The 26,829-nt window shown below is 40.5% G+C and overlaps 1 protein-coding gene across 5 annotated transcripts in view; it reads right to left on the bottom strand.

Moving 5' to 3' along the window:
- The window catches only part of snx13 (sorting nexin 13), a 207,771-nt gene that overhangs the window by 45,883 nt on the left and 135,059 nt on the right, over positions 1–26,829 (bottom strand). For all 5 annotated transcript variants that reach the window (XM_063043762.1, XM_063043758.1, XM_063043761.1 and 2 more), the window contains 4 exons: positions 20,349–20,448; positions 16,244–16,434; positions 14,340–14,444; positions 9,112–9,244 (listed from right to left, as the gene is read on the bottom strand). In XM_063043762.1, coding sequence (XP_062899832.1) covers positions 9,112–9,244; positions 14,340–14,444; positions 16,244–16,434; positions 20,349–20,448 — 529 coding nt within the window. The remainder of the gene's footprint in view (positions 1–9,111; positions 9,245–14,339; positions 14,445–16,243; positions 16,435–20,348; positions 20,449–26,829) is intronic.

The following is a 26,829-nucleotide window of genomic DNA, read 5'->3' as shown; positions in this document are numbered from 1 at the left end:
AGTGAGTTAAGCACGCATCCCTGAGGTGCGCCAGTGTTGATTAACGGGGAGGTGGATACGCTATTACTGATCCATGCACATTGTCCGCATGGAGAGAACCGATGACGATATCAGCACAAGGTGGAGTAGGGCTGATGTTGAACAGCAAGGCGAAGAAGGCACTAAGGGGCATAGTCTCAGTTAGTGACAGAATCCTTACTGCAGAATTCGATGGAAACTGGGTGACATCTGTCATCATCTGTTAGTCTCCGCACAACTGCAGCGAGGAGGAGGTGGTGGAGGCCTTCTACAGTAAACTTCATGAAACTGTTACTTCAATACCGGCACATAACTTCCTGGCTGCACTCGGCGATTTTAATGCCCAGGTCGGACTCGAAGATGTTCCATGCTCATACCAAGACTTTACTAACAGAAATGGACAATATCTAGTTGATTTCATCCAGGAACACAGTCTCATTGCCGCCAACACACAATTCACACACAAGCCAGCTGGTAAACTGTGGACATATGAAAGCACAGCCTCCATCGACAGGAAACAGCTCGATTACATCCTCGTAAGAACAAAATGGCGTAATTGTGTGATCAATATAGATGCCTACAGCACCTTCAACTCAGTCAGTTCTGACCACAGAGTAGTGTCAATGCAAGTGAGACTGAGCCTGTGACAACCTAAAGCCACAGGTCCCAAGGAGAAGATAGACTGGAAGGCATTCTACTCACAACCTATTGTTCAAGCCCAGTACACAATGGAGGTGAGAAATTGCTTCGACCCACTGGACGGGGGGAGGAAGAGACTGCCACCGACCGCTATCAGCAGCTCACAGACGCACACACAGATGCAACAAAGAGTTTGCCTAATGTGAAGCGAATCAAGAAGAGCCGGATCTCGAAACATCCTGACGTCGTCGCAGCAAGAAGTGTGGTCAATGCTTGTCATGCCAAACTTAGAAGGAGCGAAACAGAAGAGCTAAGAGACAAGATCAAGACAGCAAAGAAGAATCTCTTTGCCACCTACGACCGACTGAAGGAAGAGGAACTAGCTGAGAGGATTAGACAGATAGAAGCTGCTAATGAAGACATGCAGCATGGAGAAGCATGGCGCCTAGTCAATGAGATTGGTAGATGGAAGAAGTCCCCATCAGGTCAAATAAGTGGTAAAACAGCGGAGGACCGTGCCCTGACATGGTTTACCCACTTTAAGAACCTGCTGTGAAGCCCTCCAATGATCACGGAAGAAGAAGAGGACATACCCACGATACTAACGCAAGTTGACATTGATGATGGCCCATTCACCACTGAGGAACTGAAGAAGGCCAAATATGCACTCAAACAGGGCAGGAGCGCTGGACCAGATGGGATACTGCCAGGTGTCCTGAAGAACTGTGACCTGGACGACACCTTGCTGGACATATGTAATACGGCACTGATGAAAGGTGACAAACCAGAACAGTGGTCACTATCAAATGTTACCCCAGTCCCCAAGTTTGGATCCCTCACAAAGATAGATAACTACAGCAGTATCAACTTGACCTGCATCTTAGCAAAGTTATACAATCGGATGTTCTTGAACAGGATTCGCACCGCCATTGACCCTACACTAAGATTCAATCAGAATGGTTTTCGGCAGAAGCACACAACAGTAATGCAAATACTTGCTCTCCGTAGGATCATCGAGGAAGTTAAGAAGAACAACCTACCAGCCGTGCTTACTTACATCGATTTTTGCAAAGCTTTTGACTCCATTCACCGAGGTAAAATGCGGAAGATCCGGAAAGCTTACGGAGTGCCAGACCGTCTACTGAGAGCAATAGAGTCCAGCTATACCAAAACCATGGCGAAAGTTGTATCACCATACGGAGAAACAGCACTGTTCGAGCTCCTAGCTGGTGTGCTGCTAGGAGACACTCTGGCACCCTACATCTTTATAATCATCCTTGATTACAGTCTGCGTCAAGCTACCAGAGATCATAACAAGCTTGGTTTTTACCATAAAACCATGGCGAACCAAAAGGGTCAGACCAGTTGCACTCACCGATCTCGATTTTGCAGATGACATAGTCCTCAGATGGAGGAAGCACAGCAGCTACTGACAAAAATGGAAATTGAGTGCAATAAAGTTGGACTTCACCTAAACACTAAAAAGACAGAGTACGTGGTGTTTAACTGTGACGAAGGGACTCTCAAGTCCGTAGAGAATGATACCATTAAGAAAGTCTTTGACTACAAGTACCTTGGGTCAAGATTGACGAGTTCAGAGAAGGACATAAAGATACGGAAGGCGCTGGCGTGGATGGCTATGAATGACATGAAGGGAATCTGGAAGTCGAGCCTGACCAGAGGGCTTCAAAAGAGGATTTTCATAGCAGTCATAGAGTCCATTCTCACGTATGGATGCGAGACGTGGACACTCACCAAGACAATGCGAAAGTCTCTAGATGGTTGCTATACACGAATGCTCCGGATGGCTCTTGACGTGAGTTGGCAACAGTACATGACAAACGTCGAGCTCTATAACAACCTACCGATGCTCACCACTAAAATCGAGGCGAGAAGACTGCAACTCGTGGGGCACTGTCTACGCCACCCCGAGCTACCTGCCAGCCTACTCATCATATGGGAGCCCAAGCACGGGAGGATGAACCCTGGGCATCCTCCAAGACTATGGTCAACACGCTCCTAGAAGACAGTGGCGCGGCTAATGTAGATGAACTGAACACACTGATGAGGGAGAGGGAGAAGTGGAGAGTCCATCATTGTGCCTGACGCCGGCCCCCTAGGCCTGAGTTGACATAATAGTAGTAGTAGTAGTAGTATGCACATTGTGGTCTTCCAGCAAGAAAACTTTTTTTCCATTTGCAGAGGGAGCTACAGGGGCCCAGGTTCTGGAGCTTTTTGATGAGAACTGTAGGAATGATTGTGTTAAATGTTCAGCTCTAGTAAATAAACAGCATCCTGACATAGGTAGTTATATTGTCCAGGCAGTCCAAGGCTGCATGAAGAGCCAATGACATCGCATCTGCTGTAGATCTATTGTAGTGATAGGCAAATTGCAGTGGGTGCAGGTTCTTGCTGAGACAGGAGTTAATTCTTTCCGTAACCAACCTCTCAAAGTAATTGATCACTGTAGATGTGAGTGCTACTGGACGATAGTCGTTAAGGCAGTTCACCCTGCTCTTCTTGGACACTGGTATAATTGATGCCCTTTTGAAGCAGGTGAGGACTTCTGACTATAGTAATGAGGGATTGAAAATATCCTTGAACACCTCCACCAGTTGGTTGGCACAGGTTTTCAGAGCCCTACCAGGTACTCTATCAGGGCATGTCACCTTGCGAAGGTTCATACTCTTGAAAGACAGCTTGACATTGGCTCAGGGACAGAGCTCACTAAGTCGCCAGGTGCTGCAGGGATGCTCATAGCTGGTATTATTCTCCCTTTCAAAGGGTGCTTAAAAGATGTTGAGCTCATCTGTGAGTGAAACATCATTGCCATTCATATTAGATTTCGCTTTGTAGAAAGTAATGGCCTGCAAACCCTGCCAGAGTTGACATGCATCCAATCTGCCTCCAACAGTGTTCAGAATTGTTCCCTTTGCTCTTGAGGTAGCCCTCCACATGTTGTACCTGGTTTTCTTGTACAGATCTGGGTTGCTAGACTTGAATGCCACAGATCTAGCAGACTATGAACCTCCAGGTTCATCCACAGCTTTTGATTTGGCTATGTACTGTTTGTTCTTCTAGGCACACTCATCCACACAGGTTTTAATGAAGTCAGTGACAGTGTGGCATACTCATTCAGGCTCGAAGATGAATCCCTGAATACAGTCCAGTTTACCAATTCAAAGCAGTCTTGTAGGTGCTCTTGTACCTCCCTTATCCACACCTTCTTGGTCCACACTACTGGTACTGCAGTCTTCAGTCTCAGGGAGTAGAGTACAGCCAAGTGAACAGACTTTCCAAAGAGTGGGTGTGAGATAGCAGAATAAGCACTTTTGATGGTGGTATAACAGTGATCCAGTATGTTGGTTCCTCTGGTACTAAAAGTGATTGGTTGGTAATAATTATTTCGAGACTTTTTCAAGCTAGCCTGGTTAAAATCCCTCAAAATCACAGGGAAGTTATCAGAATGCACTGCTTCATGCCAGTTGATTACGTTGCTCAGTTCACCAAGTATCTGTTTTCTCTGGCCTGAGATGGGGATGTACACCACTTATCAAGGTGATTGCTGAAATCTCCTGCGGCAGATAAAATGGACACTTGATTGCGAGATGTTCAAGGTTGGGTCAGCAGGACTGAGATAGCACCGTAGTATTTGTATACCACAAGGAGTTGATCATGAAGCATACTGCACCTCCTCTGCATTTGAAAGACTCAGCAGTCCTATCTTGGCGGGGTATTGTGAAACTGTCATACTGTATTGCTACATCCGGAATGGTGGGGATAGTCAAGATTCTGCGAAACAAAAATGCAACAGCTTTTAATGTCCCTCTGGTACAGCAATTTAGCCCTGAGATCTTCGATTTTATTTACCAGAGACTGTACATTTGCCAGCAAGATAGTTGGTATTCGGAGTTGAAAGCCACGCTTCCTTAGATAAACTTAGGAGAAAGGGAAGGAGGAGCGGATCCAAGGAGGTAATAGGCAGGTAAGAAGAGTAATGAGCCACTGTGTGGAGAATAGAAAAGGGGATGGGGAGGACTTTTTTTTTAAACTGAAAGGAGAAATCAATATTCATGCCATCAGGTTGGAGGCTACCAAGATAAAATATAAGATGTTGCTCCTCCACCTAGAGGGTGGCTTCATTGACACAAGAAGAGGCCATAGACCGGCACGTCAGAACGGGAATGTGAATCAGAATTAGTTGTTTGGACATTAGAAAGTTCCACTTTTGGTGGATGGAGTAGAGGTGCTCAATGAAGCGGTCTGCTACTTTACAGCTGGTCTTGCCACTGTAGAGGAGGCTGTATCGGGAGTCCCGTACACAGTAGACAACCCCAACAGATTCACAAGTGAAGTGTTGCCTCCTCTGGAAGGGCTGTTTGGGTCCTAAATGGAGGGAAGCAAGGAACTGGATGGGCAGGTGTAGCACTTTAGCCGCTTGCAGAAATAAGCGTTGAGAGGGAAGTTAGTGGGAAGGGACAGTTGGACAAGGGGGGAGGGGGGGAGATATCCCTACAGAAAGCAGACCGTGGGAAGAGATAGATAAGTTAGGTGGTAGGATCCCTTTGGAGATGGTGAAAGTTGTGGTGAATGATGTGTTGGATGCAGAAGCTCATGGGGTAGTAGGTAAGGTCATGAGGAACTTTATCACTGTTAAGGAAGCAGGAAAATTGGTTGATCACAGATGTTTGGGAAATGGAGGAGATGTGGGTGAGGGCAACAGAAATGTTGGGAAACCCTGTTCTTTGAAGGAAGAGGACAGCTCTGATGTCCTGGAAAGAAAATATGCATCCTGGGAACAGATGCGGCAGAGACAAAGGAACTGGGAAAAGGGAATAGCATTTGTACAGGAGGCAGGGTGGGAAGGGGTATTGTCAGGATAACTGTGGGAATCAGTAGGTTTATAAAAGATGCCAGTCGACAGCTTGTCTTTAGAGATAGAGACAGGGAGATTGAGAAAGGGAGGGAGTTATCAGAAATGGACCAAATGAATTTAAGAGTATGATAGAAGCTAGAGGCAAAGTTGATGAAATTGATGAGCTCAGCATGGGTGCATAAATAGCACAAAAGCTGTTGTCATTGTAGCACTGTAAGAGTTGGGGGACATTACCGGGGAAGGCTTGGAACACGGACTGCTCTACATAGCCAATGAAAAAGCAGGCATAGCTGGGGTTCATGCGGGTGCCCATGGTTAGACTGAAGAAAGTGGGAAGAGCTGAAGGAAAAATTCTTGAGGGTGGGGACCAATACTCCCATACAAAAGAGGGTGGTGGCGAGGAACTGGTTGCTTCTTTTACTAAGAGAGAAGAGAGCCTTAAGGCCTAAGTGTATAGGGACTGGACATCCATGATGAAAATGAGGCAGTTAGGGCAGGGAATTTCAAGTTAGTGAGGAGATAGAGAGCACAAGAAGAGCTGTTGATGAAGGTAGGAAAGAAATGAAACAAGGGAGATAGAATGGAGTCGAGGTATAAGGTCACAAGTTCATTGGGGCAGGGGCAGGTGGAGACAATGGATCTACCCGAACATTCAGGTTTGTGGATCTTGGGTAGGAGGTAGAAGTGAGCAGAGCAAGGTAAGGGAACTATGAGCTTGTTGGCAGAGGATGGGAGTTCTCCAGAGTTGATGAGGTTGGTACTGGTGTTGGAGACAGTTTTCTGATGGTCTGGAGTGGGGTCCTGTTAAAGGGGTAGGTATGAAGAGGTTTCTGAGAGTTGCCGTCTGGCCTCAGCAAGTAGAGGTCAGTGTGCTACAATAGCACCCCCTTTTGTCTGTGGGTTTGATGGTAAGGTTGGGATTGGTGCAGAAAGAGTGGAGGGCAGTGCATGCAGAAGGAGTAAGGTTTGAGAAGGAGAGGGGAGTGCTGAAGTCGAGCCTAAACAATATATTTTTAAATAGGAAAACAGACACAAGTATGTTATAATGTATTCACAAACCTTCGAATGGTTTCTTCAGAAAGGTGAGACAAGGGATGACCGACTTTATTAATAGGTGGAATTCAAGAAAGGTAGGACTAAACTATAACTTTATACTGCAGTGCTGTGCTCATTTCTTAACACTACAACTTAAGAAGGCTGTCCAGATCTGAGGGTTATAACAGAAGTGATCAACTTGAATGATAAGGCAACAATAAAATGCAGATTAGAGCTTCAGTTAAATAATGACAGTGGACATGGCTATTGTAAAGTAGGGAAGCATATTTAAAGAATGATCTTCCAACAGAATTGTGTTAAGATTAGAAATATAAGAGGCTTAATATAATATGCAACATAGGTGGGGGAGGTGAAGTAGTAAGAAGCTGTGATACAGCGGCAGGAAAGAGATTAATACAGAATACATTTATTACAAAGGAACTATTGAAAGATGGTCTTTTTATTTAACTACATACAACTTAGTAAAATTCAAATAAACAATTCCTGAACTATACACTAGGAACTTCATAAACCTCTGAAGTCAAGACTGAATATAATGATTTTACAACACAATTCACAGCTGCTTCCTGTTTGGATGGGACATGTGAACAATATTTTTTGTTGCCATTTAAACCTCTTCTTCATCTATCTTTTACCTCTTTACCTGTCATTTCCATTCCCCTTCATTCTGCCTTTTTATTATTCCTGCCTTATAAAGACCTTACCTTTGGTTCCTTGCTCTCCTCTCTTTTCATAATTTAGTTAACTGAGTTACAACTCTACATTCTCTCCTATTTTGACAAAGTTTGATGACCTGAGATATTAGCTATTTTTCTCTCTCTACAGATGACACCAAACCACTGAATTGCTCGATACTTCTTGCTCAATAACACAGAAAAATTGTACAGGTCGACCTTCACTAATCCGACTACCTGTAATCCGGTTCCTTTGATAATCCACACTGATTTCAAACTTTCCTCGCAACTGTAATTTCAAATTTTCCGGGACACCATACCAATATGCCGTGCATTTGTTCGGTTGCACTAGATCTGTTCACGTGTTGGCGTGCTCTTGTAAGCGCAGAGAGGCGATTCCTGCTTGTTTTCCTGCATTTATTAATATCATTTGCGTGAGGCATGGCCGCCCGGCACATGCCCGTCTCACCCGCCAGCAGCGGGGGAGCTGGCGCGTGCTAGGTCAGTCCGCATTCTCACCCGCCTGCCGGCAGTCACGCACTGCCCTCCGGCGTCGCCCGGCCGGCGCTCCGTTCTCTTCTGCCTACGACCTCAGATCAAACGTGGTGACCCGCTGAATTTAAACATATTACTAAGCAGAGGAAAAGAAACTAACGAGGATTCTCTCAGTAACTGCCAGTGAAGAGGGAAGAGCCAGCACCGAATCCCCGGACGTCTGGCGGTTGCATGAAATGTGGTGTCTAGAAGACCTCCTTTCTCTGACTTCTGCTTCTGACAGCCCCACACTTGCAAACATGTAGCTTTGCCTGAAGGTATATTAAACGTCTCACTTTAGAAGTGGAAGTGCTCAACTGTTCTATATAAGTTGACTCCTGTACATTTTACCTGTACCCTTTATTTTATCTGTGCCTGTACAGTATATTACTTTATTAAAATTTCACTTGCTACTCACTTAATATTTTTGTTTCATTATTATCTAACTTGTACTGATTTACACGAGTCACCTCTTTCTACCTTATTAGGAGAGAGAGAGCCTGCAGCATGTCAAACTATTGGGTGAACAATGTAGTCTTTGGGGTAACTGCAAGTCTGTGTCTTTGCTATCGTTTAGCTCATGCTTGAGTGCTGATAGTGGGTGCACTTTATTTTTTGCCAGTGGGGAGGGAGGGATTGTTGCTCCCTGCCGCTTACGCGCGGTGGGGGGTTCTAACATTTAACTGTCATTCATTTTTTGGGGAACTTCTCTGTTTTCATAGATGGTTGTGATGAAAAAGCATTTCAGGATATATATTGCATACATTTCTCTGACATTAAATGAACCTTTGAATCCTTTGATATTTTAAAGGTATGATGAGGCTGTTGTTTAATGTGATCCTTCTGTAATTCGGCATTGTCACTAATCCGGCACTCCTCAGGTCCCAATGGTGCTAGATATTAGAAGGTCGACCTGTACCAGTGAATTGTTTTCGACAATAAAGCTAATGTAAACCCACCTTTGAGCTTCCACTTCACATTAACATGATTTTTATAAGAGATGGGCATTACTTAGTGATAATGCAGCAGTTATGAACATCAAAATGATATAGTTTAGATCACCAAGACAGATGTCTATATGCAAGTAGTGATCAATAACTCTCAGAATATGACAGGGAATTACAATATTTAAAAGAACCATTACCAGACAGAACATAAAGGAATAGCCTAATAAAATGGAGCTTTCATTCAGAATCTCATGTAAAGCTAATTTCTTATGAATATAATGCTAAAAGTTTTCAGTAAGGTGATACGGTTATGTAATAATGGTTGCTCTAGCTTTAAACTTTGTGTACACAAACACATTATTCATACCCAAATCTCCATCATCTGATCCTCTGATACTAGGATCTTTCAACATGTCCAATTCAGCCAACATCCGTACATAAAGAGCATTTTGCCTGAAAGAGGGGTAGAATTGCTCATCCTTCAGCATCATGTCATAGACCTTAACAAAATGTAAATAAAATAGATCAGTTTTCTCAGGCATTATAGTCAAATTCTGTAAAAAAAAAGTCACAAGATGGCACTGCTGTGGATTAAGCCATTTTGACCCACGATACCTCACTATGCCAAGTTCCAAACTCATTCACATCACTAACAAGAAATTTACCAGCAGCCAGCAGGTACCAATATCTCTCACTCATTGTTCTCTGCAGAAACATGGAAAATAGGTATACGAATGGACTGCTTTACAGTTCAATACATCAATATTATATTCCCATTCTCTCCTTATTCTCCTTAATGTCTCCTATCTCGATATCAATGTACCCACTTAAGTATAGTCATCAAAATGGCCTTCACTACCTTGTGTGATAGAGAATTCTGCAGATTTACCATTCCGAGTGGAGAAATTCCACATCTTTGAGATAAATATCTTAAATTATATCCCGAGTTAGATCTGTCATTCTAAACAAAACACCTCCCTCAAAACTATAAGAAACATCTTTCCCATATCCTGTATTTGCAGCCGTGTCAGAATTTTGTATGTTTCAATGAGAAATCCTCTAATTCTTTTGAACAATTGTGTATACAAACTTAGTTAGTCCAATTGTTTCCCCCTTTCTTTCTGCCATCTCAGAAATCAGTCTTTTAACATGCTTGCTAAATGGCAACTAAATAGTTTCTTGGACAAAATGAATTCCACACGATGCTCCAGGTTTGGTTACACTAAGGTCCTGGATGGCTATAGCATGTCATTCCCTTTCCTGTACTCAAAGTCTCCTGCAATGAAGGCCAACATAATATCTCTCTTTTTAAACTCTTGCTGCACCTGCTTGTCTATCTTCAACAATTAGTACAAAGATTAGTAATCAACATTACTATTTAAATAATGTCCTTCTGTTTATATCACCAGCAGTTAACTTGATATATACTGCACCTGCCATCTGCTTGTGCACTCAGCTTCCCCAAAATACTTTGAATTTCCTTGCATCAGTTTTAACTCACATTCACAACCAGATAACATATATACCACTTGGTTACCATATCCAATCATTGATTGGATACGTATGGCACAGTAGTTAACGGTTCAATTCCGACCACTGGCTGCAAGGACTTCGCACACTCCCCCCCCCACCCCCCATGACTGTGTAGGTCTCCTTCAAAGGCCCAAGTTTTCTTCTAGGTTCCAAAAGATGTACGAGTTATGGTTAGTAAATTGTGGGCATGATATGTTGGCGTCGGAAGCATAGTGACACTTGTGAGCTGCTCCCAGCACATCCTCCTCTGCATTGGTCATTCAAGCAAACAATGCATTTCACTGTATGTTTCGATGTACGTGTGACAAATAAGCTAATATTTATCTCTTGTCTTTGATATATATTGTAATTAGCTGGGGATTCAAGCACCGATCCCTAAAGGTGCTCCACTGGTCACTGCCTGCCACCATAGGAAAGTCCTTATTTTAGCTCCCACCTGTTAACCAGTTTTTAGTTCATGCCAATATAATAACCAAATTTGCATATCAACTTCTTAATGAACTTTACTAAAGCCCTTGTTAAAAACCAAATACAAAATATCCTTTGATTTCCCCTCATCTATTCTGTCAGTCATGGACTCAAACAAATTCTGCTAGGTCTAGTCGGACATAATTTCCATGTGTACTTTGGTCAACCCCATTGATAACGTTTTAGGGTTCTGTAAATACACTCTTTAAGACTACAGCATTTTACCTACCACTGGTGTTACAGTAACCAGTCCGTAATTCCCCACTTTCTTTCTTCCTCTTAATTAAGTAGAACATAACAGTACAGACCCTTTAGTCCACAATGTTGTGCTGCCTTTTTCACCAAGATCAATCTAACACTTCCTTCCCACATGGGCCTCTTGAATCTATATGCCTATCTAAGAGCCTCTTGAACATGACTAATGTATCTGCCTTGACCACTCCAGTGACAGTGCATTCCATACTTATTACTCTTATGTAAACAATCTACCTCTGACATTCCCCCTATACTTTCCTCAAATCACCTCAAAAATGTCCTCTCATTAGCCACTGCCACCATGGAAAAAAGGGCACTGGCTGTCAACCCTATCTGTCTATTATCATCTTACATACCACTATCAGGTTGCCTCTGATGTTCCTTCACTCTAAGGAAAAAAAAACCTAATTCAATCAACCTTTTCTCATAAGACGAGCTCTCTAATCCAGGCAGCCTCCTGGTAAATATACTCTGTATTCTCAAAGCAGGAGGACAGAGCGGGCGATGTTGCTCTGTTGGTAAAAAATGAAATCAAATCATTAGACACAGGTGACATTAGGCTGGAAGGTGTTGAATCATCGTGGATAGATCAAAGGAACTGCAAGGATAAAAGGACCCTGATGGGAGTTATATACAGACCTCCAAACAGTAGTACGGATATGGTCTACAAATTAAAATGAGAGATAGAAAGAGTATGCCAAAAGGGCAATGTTACAATAGTCACGGGGGGTGGGGGGGGGTGGATTTCAATATGCAGGTAGATTGGAAAAATCAGGCTGGGTTCCAGAAGGTGGGATTTCCAGAGGGCCCATGAGATGGCTTTTTAGCGAAGATCGTGATTGAGCCCACTAGGGCAATGGTCCCCAACCACCGGGCCACAAAGCATGTGCTACCAGGTCACAAGGAAACAATATGATTTGGCGATATGAAACGATATGAGTCAGCTGCACTTTTCCTCATTCCCTGTCACGCACTGTTGAACTTGAACACCACCATCCCCCACCACCCGTCAGCCGGTCCGCAAGAGTATTGTCAATATTAAACATGTCCGCGGCGCAAAAACGGTTGGGGACCCCTGCACTAGGAGATCAGCTATTCTGGATTGTGAAATGAACCAGGACTGATTAAAGAGCTTAAGGTAAAAAAAAAATCCTTAGGGGAAAATGATCATAATATGATCAACTTTACCCTGAAGTATGAGAAAGAGGAAGTCAGAAGTATGAGTATTACAGTGAAGTAAAGGGAACTCAGAGGCATGAGAGAGGAATTGACCAGAATTGATTGAAAAAGAACGCAGGGATGACAACAGAGCAGCAATGGCTAGAATTTCTGGAAGTAATTCAGAAGGTGCAAGATATGTACATCCCCAAAGAGAAAGAAGTACTCTAAAGGTAAGATGACACAACTGTGGCTAACAAGAGAAGCCAACATACAAGGTAAAGAAAGGGCATATAATAGAGCAAAGATTAGTAGGAAGTTAGAGGATTAGTAATAAGAGGAAAAGATAGCCAGCGGATAAGAGTGGATAGCCGGCGCCTCTTCCCCAGGGCACCACTGCTCAATACAAGAGGACATGGCTTTAAGGTAAGGGGTGGGAAGTTCAAGGGGGATATTAGAGGAAGGTTTTATTTACTCAGAGAGTGGTTGGTGCGTGGAATGTACTGCCGGAGTCAGTGGTGGAGGCAGATACAATAGTGAAGTTTAAGAAACTACTAGACAGGTATATGAAGGAATTTAAGGTGGGGGGGGGGGTTATATGAGAGGCGGGGTTTGAGGGTCAGCACAACATTGTGGGCCGAAGGGCCTGTACTGTGCTGTACTATTCTATGTTCTATTTCAAGGGGACCAGAATATAAAAGCAAGGATGTAATGTTTAGGCTTTATAAAGTACTGGTGAGGCCTCACTTGGAACATTGTGAGCAGTTTTGGCCCCTTATCTTGAAAGGATGTGCTGAAACTGGAGAGGGTTCAAAGGAGGTTCACAAAAATGATTCCAGGATTGAATGGCTTGTCATATGAACAGTGTTTCATGGTTCTGTGCCTGTATTCACTTGAATTCAGATGAATGAGTGATGACCTCATTGAAACCTATAGAATAGTGAAAGGCCTTGATAGAGTGGATGTGGAGAATGTTTCCTGTCACGGTAGAGTCAAAGACCAGACAGCACAGCCTCACAACAGAGAGCTGTCCTTTTAGAACAGAGATGGGGAGGAATTTCTTTAGCTGGTGGTGAATCTGTGGAATTCTTTGTCACATGCAGCTCTGAAGGCCAAGTCGTTTTGCATACTTAAGGCAAAGTTTGATAGATTCTTGATTGGTCAGGGCATGAAGGGATAAGGGGAAAAGGCAGGAGAATGGGGCTGAGTGGATCAATCATAATGAAAGAGTGGAGCAGATTTGATGGGCCAAATGGCCTAATTCTGCTCCTATATCTCTAGTCTAATGGTCAAATATTTGTAAATCGTGATTTAGAAATGCTCTCCAATAAGTGGCCCAACACTAACGTAACACTCACTGGTATATAATTCCCAGGATTATCCCTATTACCTTTCTGAAACAGAAAAATAACATTTGCCATTGCCCAATCTTCTCGTACTATTCCTATGGCTAAATGAGGACGCAAAGATCATCACCAATGAAGCGGCAATAACTTCCCTTGCTCCCTGTACTAACCTGGGTATATTCCTTCTGGTCCCAGAGACTTATCTATCCTAATATTTTGCAAAAGTTCCGACTCATCCCCTTTCTTAACCTTGACACGTTCCAGCGCATTAACCTGTTCTTGGCTGACCATACATTTGACAAGATCCCTCCTACTGGTGAATACCAAAACAAAGATAACGACAATAAATTAATGAGAGAAATAATGGAATTATATTTGGCACTGTCCAATCAGTAGGACTGATCCACAGAATTTTGAGAGGTGGTAATCTACCAATGTTCACTATTTCCATGGTATCTTTTTAGTAATCAGGGATGCAATGGTCAGGGCCTGAGGACTAATCAGCTTTCAGTGACATTCATTTCTCCAGCACGTTTTAAAAAATAAAATAAAATAATTTCCTTTTATTCCTCCTTTGCATTTGAATTTTTGTTCCTTACTATTTTGGGGAATTTATTTCTGCCCTCTTTCATCAAAAAAAAAATTGAACCAATTGTACTGTTACTTCTTTGTTTCCCAAAACAACTCTAGTTTCTGACTATAATTTTCCACATTTGCCTTCACTAATTGTGGGAGGTTTAAAAAATATTTATGTTCCCACATCCTCTTAATTTTCTACTCTATCAAACTCCTGGACCTTTTTGCTGAAAATGTATTATTCTTTTATTGAACATACTTTTCTTTGAACATCATCAAATATTTCTGGTGTAGGATCCTCATAATTCAACTTTTCTGCCAATTTAGCAACCAGGTTATCATCAACATGGACTCTTGGCGATGCCTGGCAAAAGGAAAAACAGATTTTGATGATAAATGAAAACTCCACTGGATGTATATTAAATCACTGTTTAGTTTAGGTTGTTATTTGCGTACTTTGATGTTATCAGATATTTATGTGGACTAACTACCTACTTTTATGTGTAACTCAGAACAGTAGATTTCCCCTTTATTTAAAAAAGACAAGGAACTATTGTTAACATACTTACCATGATCACTGACAAATCTTACTAAATGGATAGAGATGCTACATTTCAATTTATGTTGTGGATAGTTACCTTGAAATATTAAGATTTTTCCTTTCATTCTAAAAAATAATAACCTGACTGATAGATGGTGGAAAGAGAGTGACTCAAAAAGCACACTCATCTGGAGTTAAGATTTAACTTGACAATACCAAAATATACATTTTATCAGAGCCAAGATAATAAACCTAAGTTTAATATTGTCAGGCATGATCAAACTTGTGTGGTGTAGGTGGGGATGATGGGGGAAGAAAGTCACTCACAGCTAGCAGAAAGAGGTGAAATCTTTAATACCCTTTCACCTTGTGCTTCATATCCACAGCATTCAATTTTCTAATTTAGTACTCAGAGAACAACATAAAACATTTAACACTGATATGCTGTCTTTATCAATTTTTCAACAAAACAAACTGTTCAGTTCTGCGAATAACAATGAAATCAATAATCAACTGCTTTTGTTTTTCATTTATTGGTGTTATATGGATGATAAATACTGGCGAGGCTTTGAGTAGAAAATTAATTATCTTTTTGATTGTGCACTACGATCTTATGAAATCTGGCTTGACATTTCATTCAAAAGATCATAACTTAAAGTCACATTTTTTCCAAATGTTGAACTGCTGAGCGTTTCCAACACTGCTTCTATTTCAGGTTTTCGAAAACTAGCTTTTCCCTCTTTTTTTAAGTTTAACAATTGAAGTAGTATGAAATTTTTTTTCATGCACAACATATAATATTAGAGAGATTATGTTCAAGGTTAATTAGAAGGATGTCTATCATAACTTCCTGATTTATCAGGGTATAGTGTTACTAGTAAATTCACAGTCACACATCAAGTATCAGTAATTGACTATTGCAACTCAGTCAAAAATTGGTGAAAAAATTCTTATTTATTAAAAATTGGGATTCATTGATAAAATCAAACATTTTAAATATTTTTGGCCAAGAATTCCACTATTGATTGAATAGCTTGATTTTGATTTTTAAAAAGAGCAGATTGCCTGAGATCAATATTGTATTCTTATTTTCTTTATTTTGTGTGGATTTTAAATACATCTCTGTGACAATGGGGTTCTTAGCTGAGTGGTCTGGTTTACTTGCACATCCCAAACGCACAGGTTTTGGTTGGTTAGTTTGATCCTCCAAGTTGCCCTAGTTTGGAATGGTAGAATCTGGGGATGAACGAGATGATGAAGGAATTGGAGTGTGGGATTCATAAAATAGGATTGGGTAGGATTAGTATAAAAATAATTTCCTGATCATTAACAGTAGACTTTTACTGGGCTAATTCTCCCTGCAACCTGCAAATGAATGCAATGTAAAATTGGTAAAATTAACAGTATATTATTGATTTATGTATACTTATTTAATATTTCAAAGGATGTTAAGTTGATTGCTGTCACACTACAAATTTTACGCAATTTTGAAAATCCTGGTTGATAAAAATCAAAATAAATGCATAAACATTTAAAAAGCCTTTAAACAGTATAAAAGAAAATTCCGCAAATACTACACATGATTGCACTACATTTCAAGTTAAAAAGAATAGCGTATTTACCTTTTCTGACAAATACTGATCATACACACCAACAGCTGCGGCACGCAGCAATCCTTTGGTTTGCTTACTCTGTCTTTCACCATCTTTATGTTCACTTTGCAAAACCAGCTGCTGTTGTGCAGTGACTCTGTATCCTTCCACTGTGAGCCAGAAGAAAAGATGCGCCTGACCTCCTGTTTGCTGCATATAATCTGGAACCCAAACAAAAAGTACCTCTGACAACCTGTAACAGCTTAAATCAGTGTATAATCACTGCATATAATTTCTCAGAAATTTTATGAGAACTTTCAAAGATAAAATCAAAAAAAATTACTAGATCTGCCAAATACAGAGTGAAAAACAAACTAATTGTTCCAAGGCCATTCTGAAAATTTTAAGAATTCACTTTGTGTATGATACTTGAAAGCTTATTACCAAGTAATAATGTGTCTGCACCTTCGTTGGCACTCGAGGTCACATAAACTGGAGTTTAAGCGCCAGTTTTAAGAAGTGAGCGGGTCTTTCTGCTGCACTTGACATCATGGACGGTTGTTTGAGGAGTTTAAGCTCCAGTATTGAATAGCGAACGAAGCCTGTCAGAATTTTGTGTCACGCTTGATATCATTTGGGTTATTAGACAATTAAAAGAAGTTACATTTAAGTGGATTGGCTATTGTGTGAGTGAATCAGGGCTAGAGTGCAGAACTGAGTCTTTGGCTTGAAAGACTTTGTTGAGGAGAGGCTGAGGCTAGGATGAGGTTCCTATCAAGTTTCTCTTTCTTCATGCACAGTTAGAGCAGTGGGAATGACAGTCAGGACTATGGAGTGCTCCTCTTGCAGGCATCCCTGATAACTACATATGCAGCTTCTCAAAGAACATGTTAGGGCACTGGAGCTGGATTGAGATTAAGGATAAGACCTACAGGGAGGTAGTCACATTTAACGTGCAGGAGGGAGGTAGCTTGATGACTGTCAGAAGAGAGAAAGGGAATAAGCATATCATGCAGAGTAATCTGTGGCTGTTTCCCTCAAGAACAAATATACTGCTTTGGATAGTGTTGGGAGGGTCGACCTATGCCTCTGGCACTGTGTCCACCACTGTGGCTCAGAAGGGAATGGCAAAAGAAGAGGACAGCAGTAGTTATAGGGAATTCACTGATTAGGGGAACAGACAGGAGGTTCTGTGGACAGGAACAAGGTTCTGAATGGTACGTTGGCCCCCAGATGCAGGGTCAGAGACATCTCGGATTGAGTTCACAGCATTCTAAAGTGAGAGGGTGATCAGAGGTCACGGCCCATGTCGGTAACAATGACATAGGCAGGAAGTGTGACAAGGTCCTACAAATTGAATTCAAGGCGTAAAATGTTAAGTTAAGGACAAAACCTCTAGGGTGGGGACCCCAGGATTGCTATCCATACCGCGTGCTAATGAGGCTAGAAATAGGAAGCTAGATTTTTGAATTATTCGACTCACTTCCAGGGAAGGTGGGACAGGTAAAATGGGCGAGCACCTGATCTGCAGGGAGACAAATATCCTTGCTACTCTGGATGTTTAAACTAGAATCGGAGAGGGATGGGTAACCAGAGTGTCATGCCACCAAGTGGAACAGTTGTGGGGAAAGTAAATGTAAAACCTATAGGCAGACAGGAACTGAAAGGTGGAGCATGGTGGACTAATTTTCCGAGTTGTGTGTATTTCAATGCAAGGGGAATTGTAGGCAAGGCAGAGGAAGTTAGAACATGGATCAGCACATGGATTTATGATATTGTCGCCATTTGTGATACTTGGTTGCAGGAGGGGCAGGACTGGCGGCTCAATGCTCTGGGGATCTACTGTTTTAGGCATAATAGAGGGGGAAGTACTAAAGGGGGAAGGGTGGCATTACTTGTCAAAGAAAATGACATGGCATTGCTCAGACAGAACAAACTGTAGGTCTTGTCCACTGAGGCTATGTAGTGAACGAGGGAACCATATTAATGGGATTAGAGGCCACACAATAGTCAGTGGGATTTAAAAGAGCAAATATGAGAGAGACAGCAGACCAACATTATTGTTTCATTTACAGCATTGTTGCAAGAAAAATAAGGTTGTGATGGTAGGTGATTTTAACTTTCCACATATTGACCGGGACTTCTGTAAAAAGAATGGATGGAATAGAGTTTGTCAAATGTGTTCAGTTGAGTTTCCTTATAGTGGTTCCAACTAGAGAGACCAATACCGAATATTGTATGAGGGAATGAAACAGGGCAGGTGACAGAAGTGTGTGTAGCAGAACACTTTGGATTTAGTGATGACAATTCCATTAATTTCAATATAATTATGGAGAAGGATAGAACATATCCTCAGGATGAGATTCTAAACTGGGGAAATTCCAATTTTGATGGCATCAGAAAAGATCTGACATGTGTGGATCGGGATAGAATGTTTACTGGCAAAGGTGCACTTGATAAATGGAACACCTTCAAAAGTGAAATTTTAACAGTAGAGTCAGTACGTTCCTGTCATAATAAAAGGCAAGAATAATAGGTTTATGGAACCTTGATTTTCAAGGCATAGTGAAGCTCTGGTCAGGAAGAAGAAAGAAGTGCATGGCAGGTACAGGCAACAAGGAAAAAGTGAGGTACTTGAGGAATATAGGAAATGCAAGACAACACTTAAGAGGGAAATCAGGAGGGCTAAAAAAATCATGTAGTTGCTCTAACAGTTCAGGGAAAGGAGAATCCCAAGGATTTCTAGAGATCTACTGAAAGCAAAAGGATAGCAAAGGACAAAATTGTTCCACTTGAAGAACGTGTGAGCTGAAAGACAGGGGTAAGATCTTAAGTTGATTTTTCCATCTGTATCCATTCAGGAAATAGATACAAAGTCTATAGAAATGAAGCAAAAGAGTAATGAGGTCATGGACCATAACTGTATTACAGAAGAGGTGCTTGCTATCTTGAGGCAAGTTAAGATGGATAAGTCTCCAGGGTCTGACAAGTAATCCCTTCAGATCTTTTGGGAGGTTACTGTAGAAAATCCAAGGGCCCTGGTAGAGGTACTTAAAAATACTCTTATCCTTAGGTGAGGTGCCGGAGGACAGGAAGATAGCTAATGCTGTTCTGTTGTTCAAGAAAGGCTCTAAGAACAAGCCGGGAAATTACATGCCGGTAAGCCTGACATCAGTAGTAGGTAAATTATTGGAAGGTATTCTAAAGGACAGGATATTTAAGGATAGACTGAGCCTGATTAGCAATAGTTAACATGGTAGGTCACGTCTAACCAATCTTGAGTTATTCGTGGAGTGTTACAACGAAAGTTGATGAAGACATGGCAGTGGACATTGCCTAAACGGACTTCAGCAAGGCCTATGACAAAGACCCACATGGGAAGTTGGTCCAGAAGGTTAAGTTGCTGAGAATTCAGGATGAAGTAGTAAACTGGATTTAACAGGAGAAGCCAGTAAATGGTTGCTTGACTGACTGGAGGCCTGTGACTAGTAGTGTGCCGCAGTGATTGGTGCAAGTCATTTGTTGTTGTTTGTCATCTACATGAATGATTTGGATCATAATGTGGTAAACTGGGTCATCAAATTTGTAGATGACACCAAGATTGGGGGCACAGTGGACAGTGAGGAAACCTATCTAAGCTTGCAGAAGGATTTGGACCTACAGGAAAAATGGGCTGAAAAGTGGCAGATGGAATTTAATGCAGACAAGTATGAGTTGTTGCACTTGCACTTCTCCAAGTTATTAGGACAAATCTACAGACTTCTTGGGATATACTTGCAAAGTTTGGAAAAGTGCCTTTTTTCATTACTAAGCAAAGTAGCTTGAGTTCTAATACGTTTCCTCACCAAGGGAAATAATTAAGGAGACTGACAAAAACTATGTTAACTAACTCTCAAGTAAACCACCAATCATCTAAATTCAAGTTATACAGAAGTAAGAATTGTGCATCCTGATGCACAAGTTGTGCATGCAAATTTAAAAAGATGCAATTTATGAACCATACATTTTTAGTGAAATAAATATTTTTCTTAAAACTAGAAACAGTAATTATTTTAAAATCATAGCATAAATTAACCGACCTTTGGTCTTCATTTCCCTAGGTGATTGGTAAATGCAAGTATTTTAAAATACTTACCCATGAAAAATTGTAATGCAACATTATTCATAAGAATACTGTCAAGGGGAATTGTGCAAAGTTTTCCGAAGTTTGCAGCAAGCTTGAGTGTATCTACATCCTGCAGATCAAAAATTAACAATTAGCAGCCGAAAACCTGCTGCACAATTTACATTTCAAGACTCCAGATTCAGCCATACTTCAAAGCAGAAAATAGTTATGAATGGGAAAACTATCACATCCAACAGATATTATAAGCAAAGATGTAATTTTTAGAAGCTATCTTACAAAGATAGGAAGTAGAATAAAAAAATGACTTTTTTGTCCATCTATACTATGGGAAAACCATATAAGAGAATGTAATACGATACATCACAGGAACAGGCCCGTTGACCCACAGTGACTTCGCTGGCTGGGATGTTACGTTAAGTGAATCTCATCTGATCTTGCATAGGCTATATCAATCCGATCCCTGCTCGTTCACATGTACGTTTAAGTGCATCTGAACCATTGCCTATTATATCAGCTTCCATCACCACCCCGGCAGCACATTTCTCTGTGTGAGAAAAAATGTACCATGTAGATCTCCTTTAAAATTTCCCCCTATCATTTTAAATATATGCCCTCCAGTATTTGACATTTTCATCTTGGGAAGGTGACAGAGGATCCACTCAATCTGTACCTCTCATAATTTACTTCTATCAGGTCATCCCCGAGCATCTGACACTCAAGAAAAACAATCCAAGTTTGTTCAATTTCTTATTGCAGATACTCTCTAATCCAGGCAAAGTATTTGTGAACCTCTTCTGCACCTTCTCCAAGGGTACCACATCCTTTCAATAATACAGCAACCAGAACTGCACACAATGCTGTAAAAGTGACCTAACCAAGTTTTATACGACTCTTCCTATGCTTTGCAAACATACAGATCAAACTGCCTTTTGGACATCACAAACACTTAACCCTTTTGGTAGTTGCCCACAAAAAAAAAATTACATCGGATTATTTAGAGCACTGAAGATTGGAGTTAGGCATATGGAAAATATTTTTAAATGTCTCAGTTATGGCAATACATGTAATAAAATTTATATTATTATATTTTTGAATAAAACCTTATTTTTCAATTAAATTTGTCATTAAAAATTATCACAATGCAGATTACAGCAAAGAGTATAAATAGCATTTAGAATTATATGAATTTCAAGTCTATGAAAAAAATAAATTTATATGTTCAAGTTTATTTGTTCAACCTCCAAAATTGAGTAGTGGCATCAGTAATATAAATGAAATTCATACAGCAATAGCTATAACTTGTTAGCATTTAGGACTACAATAAAGCACATGAAGAACCTTGCTTACAAATCAACAATCATGAAAGGCAGGGGTACTGTGCTTTGAATTCAATGCCTGAAACTCTAGAAGGATTGTAATTCACAATATAATGGGAACACTATAAATAAGAAACAGGAGTAGTAAACCAATTTGCCTATTAATCTTGCTCCACCAATAACGTTCCTGAACAACCAAATTTTCATCTCATAATCACTTTCCTGCTTCTTCTTCGTACATATTTCCTTGCAGTTCAAACATCTAAAATTTAAACATGAAAGCGAATTTGTTATCAAAGTGCATGCGTGTCACCATATACTACCCCGAGATTCATTCTTGTGGCATTCATAGTTAATTCAAAGAAATCAATGAAAAACTATACACTAAGATAAACTACCAATGTGGACAAGACAAATTGTGCACCATTCAGCCAGATTTTCCTATATGCTGATTCATCACCACCTTTTAATTTGGCCAACAACAGTGGTATCGTCAGCAAACTTAAAATATGGTCATGGAGCAACACTTAGCCTCACAGTAAAAAGTACGCAATGAATAGAGCAGGGGGCGAAGCACACAGCCTTGTGGTGCAATTGTGCTGATTGTGATTGTGGAAGAGATGTTCTTCCTAATTCGAACACTTTGGAATCTGCAAGTGACAAAATCAAGGATCCAGTTGCACAAGGAGGTATGGAGCCTAGGTCTTGTGGTTTATTGATTAGTTTTGAGGGAATGATATTGTTTCAATGCAGAGCTGTAGTCAATGAAGAGCATCCTGATGTATGCATTATTATCCTGATGTTCTCGGGCTGAGTGAATAGGCAATGAAATACCATCTGCTGTTGTGATGATAGGCAAATTGGAGCAGATCCAAGTCATTCCTCAAAAAGGAGTCAATCTGTTGCACCACTAGCCTCTCAAAAGACTTCCTCAGTGGACCTAAGTGCTACTGGATGATAGTCACTGAGGTAAATTACCACGTTCTTCTTGGGCACTGGTATAATTGGAGCCTGCTTAAGCAGGTGGGCATCTCACTTGCTGAACTGAAAGGTTAAAGATATCAGTAAACACTCCAGTCAGTTGATGAGCATAAATCTTCAGTACTCAGTCAGGTACATCACCTGGGCCAGATGCTTTCCGTGGGTTCACCTTCCTGAAAGGTGTTCATGTCAGCTCCCGAGATAGAAATCACAAGGTTGCTGGGGGCTGTGGGAGTTTGTGAAGGTGCTTCCATGTTCTGTTGGCCAAAGCGAACATTAAGGCATTGAGCTCAGCTGGGAGCAAAACCTTGTTGTCACATATGTCGCTTGATCTTACTTTGTAGGAAGTGATAGCATTCAAGCCCTGCCACAGCTGTTGAGCATCCATCCGTGATTCAAGTTTGGTCTGGAATTGCCACTTTGCATGTGATATAACTTTTTGGAGATTGTAGCTGGATCTTCTGTATTTTCTTTGATCATCAGACCTGAACACCACTAATCTAGCTCTCAGTAGATTGCAGACCTCTTGATTCATTCAGGGCTTCTGGTTGGGGAAGACTCTGAAAAAATTTGTAGGGATACACTCTTTATAAAGTCTGTGACAAGCATGGCATATTAATTCAGATCCTCTGAAAATCCTTGATCATGGCCCAGTCCGCTGACTTGAAGTAATCCCATAGCCGCCTGTAATCACCTCTCTGTTGTTCTTACCTCCAGTGGTTTGCTCTTTAGCCTGTACCAGTATCCCAGGAGGACGACGACAGCCAGATGATTGGATTGCCTGAAATACGGTGCTGGGATGAAATAGTAGACCTTCCCATCATGTGTACGATGGTCGAGTGTGTTGGAACTCCTGGTGCTGCAGGTGAAATACTGATAACTGGGGAGAGATTTCTTCAAACAAACCTGACTGAAGTGCCTGGCAGTAGTGTGAAAGGCATCGGGATAGGTTGTTTCTTATTTACTAATTGCGGCACTCAATACATCGAGTGCTTGATTAACACCTGCTTTAGCCGGTGTGTAAACTGCAGTCAGGATCACAGAGAACTCTCTCGGTAAGTAGACTGGATGGCACTTAACCAGTAGATGTTTCAGATTGGGAGAACGAGGATGTGGCAAGACTGCTACAACTGAGCAGCATAAAGAGCTTATGAAACATAGCCTCACACCTTGTTTTGACATCTACTTTGAATATTTTTAATGACCGTTCCATAGCTCTTGGAATTAGAATTCAAGAGTGCCACCGCTGTAAAGTATTCCTCCTTATCTCCATTATAAGTCGGTATTGGCTCACTGTGTCCCCTACTCAGCAGCAAGCTGTTAATACCTCCCAGAATCCCAACAACACCCACCCAATCAAATAGACCAAAATTGTATGCAATACTCCGTGCAATCTCACCAGAAATCTACAAATCTTCCTCTGGAAGTTAGTGAATATTTCTGAATTCATACATCCATTATCATTGCAGCCACTGCCTCAAAGAGCCCTTTTTGTGTCCATAAATTCCAGAGGATTTGTTGGACTCTAGTTCCCATAGTTTATTAATTGCGCTAGACAGCAAAGATTTTGCTTCCTAAATACTTTTAGGTGTATCTTACGGATTTTGAGTTGCGGATCATGAAAATCACTATGAAATTTCCCCATCCCTCACTATTTTTTAAAACCACCTATATTTGTTATTTCAATTCATAATTCAAATCAGAATAACTAATAGCAAGATTAACAAAGGCATTTTCATTGGTCCACAGATCAAACATGTCATGAATAACAGGCAATTTGAAGAACTTCTCATGGGACCAGAAAGAAAAAGTCACATGGAAGGCATTCAGGGATGTTGTTGAAAATTTTCTTGGCAACTACATAGTAGGAAACTACATGTAGCTGGCTGACAACCTGCCTCAGGCATGCAAAACCATGAAGTGCAATATCTCACTAAAGGTTAATTTCTTGCATTTCCATTTGGACTTCTTTCCTGCAAATCTTTGTGGTGTCACTAACGAGCATGGTGAAAGGTTTGGAGAAACAGTATCAGGGCAACTGGAATCCATCGATGCTGGCTAACTATTGGAGGACACTTAAGCAACAAGTGTCATCAACAAAACATTTTTAGCTTAAATTATTGTAAAGTGCCAGCACCGTCATGCAATTAAACACATTCTATTCAATAAGTTAATTTCTTGTTTCTCCAAATTCCAACCTGATACAAATAGTCTGAAATTACATTTGTGTTCCTCTTCAGGCAGTCTATCATAAACAAAAAAAAATTCTGAGGAAGAAACACTTCTGAAAGAAGTTATTGTCCAGTGTTATTCTTTCTCCTGTGAAAGAAATTGCTGCTTCACTACAGCTCCTTGATTATCTGTTATTGAGATATTGTTAGTTCCCTTCCACCATAAATACAAATCCAAAATAATTTAAAATCTGACATGGTTGAGTTTCTAGTGTCATCCTCTAACATCTAGGTATACTCTTTCTTTTTCCGTAAAATCTCCTGCAATATTTTCATATTATTTCTTAGTTAACTCTCACATTGTATCTTTTTCCTCTTTAGTTCAGTTACACTTCGCTGATTTCCAAAGATTCCCTAATCTTCATAACTGTGTATACATTTGAACCAATAGCACCAATGAAGGAAGATAAAACCACTGGAAATCAATTCCCTGGGTTTTAGGCAAATAAAATGGAACCAGTAGAGTGCTCTTACATCAATCTGTTTATTAGTCGAAAAATTTTGTAAAAAACAGATTCTATTGCCTGCTGTCTTTGCCAGAAAAATTAAATAATCTTCATCAGGCATGACCTGTCCTTTACAATCCACGCTGGCTTTTCAATAAGCTAAAAAATTTTCAACCTGTTTAGTCAATCCATTTATAGCCTTTATTCTGCGGCAATCACCCAAAAATGGAAAGCAAGATACCATGTATGCTGGTAGTATATATACAAAAAAGTAGAAGAAAACACTCAGCTTTTCTGATTGCATCTCTTAATGCTACCTGAACTCATGAGTAAACCGTTCTGAAACAATATAATTATGAAGAATTATAATGAACATGCAATGCTCCCAACTTCTTCAGGTAGTTTTAGGGAAGTGTCAGTACTAGTGCTACTTTGTTCATGACTATCAATTTGCTCCTGTTGGTTTTGAGTGCCTGTGTTCTTATATTAGCTACAAATAGATTTTAATATGCTGTTAAGTAAAGACAACGTCACTGTGCAGCATGTTCACTATTCCTGGTTTTTCACTTACAAACCTACTCTAGTTGACAGTAGTCCTGATCAATTTTTTAATAAAGCCCTACTTTTTCTTGATATCTCTGGCCAGTTTCTTTTCATTGACAGTATCTGCAGTAGTATTGCCATATTTATTTTTTTCTCTCTCCTAGTCTCCTGGATTAATGTTATTTCTGAGGGCAACCTAAAATGAAACACACAAATAAAAAACTCAAGTCTTCCATTACCGGTTCCACTGGCAAGTGATTCTCAGGGGTAGCTCCACACACACTTATGTTTTCCTGTTATTTTATTTACAAACTTTTTCAGTTTACTGTGAATTGTCAACATCATGATAAAGCTATTTATTCATATCTATTTCCACAACTCCTTGTTTTCAAATATTACATTGTTGTCTAGTGATGGCATTTTATTAATTAACCTAATCTGACACCCATCCTAATGCTCTGTTTATTGATTCAAGGACATATTGATGCAGAAGCTATTTTGAACACACAAGAATTTAAGTATCCTTTTTGAAATTAAAATCTCACATGCCCACAATGGTGAGCTAGAAGACCAAGAATGTAGACATGCAATACTAATACATTTGTTTGGAACAGTACTGTTGCCCTCAAGGGCTGGTATCAACTTTTTTTTTACCCTGATACACCAAATAGCCATTCTAAATAAAAAGTTTAGATTTACATTATGGTTGTGATGAATTCCATTTATAAACACTGAAGCATGGCAAGGAGGTAGAAAATATCCAAATAGTTTCATGTGCTGCATTTTAAATATAGAATGGAGATTAATTATTTTAAATTTTAAAAACACCAAGTGATCAATTTGCTAGTTTTAATTTGCAGTTCTAAGATCTTGCATCTGAAACATTATTTGTCATTTTTACTGACAGATTCTGGATATTTTTGTACTGATGTTTGTAGATATTCCTTTAAAAGCACATTTAATGCTGCTTTTG

This window comes from Mobula hypostoma, chromosome 3, assembly GCF_963921235.1.
Source record: "Mobula hypostoma chromosome 3, sMobHyp1.1, whole genome shotgun sequence".
Taxonomy (NCBI): domain Eukaryota; kingdom Metazoa; phylum Chordata; class Chondrichthyes; order Myliobatiformes; family Myliobatidae; genus Mobula; species Mobula hypostoma.
Note: the sequence above shows the minus strand (reverse complement) of the source record. Positions and strands in the feature narration are given on the sequence as shown.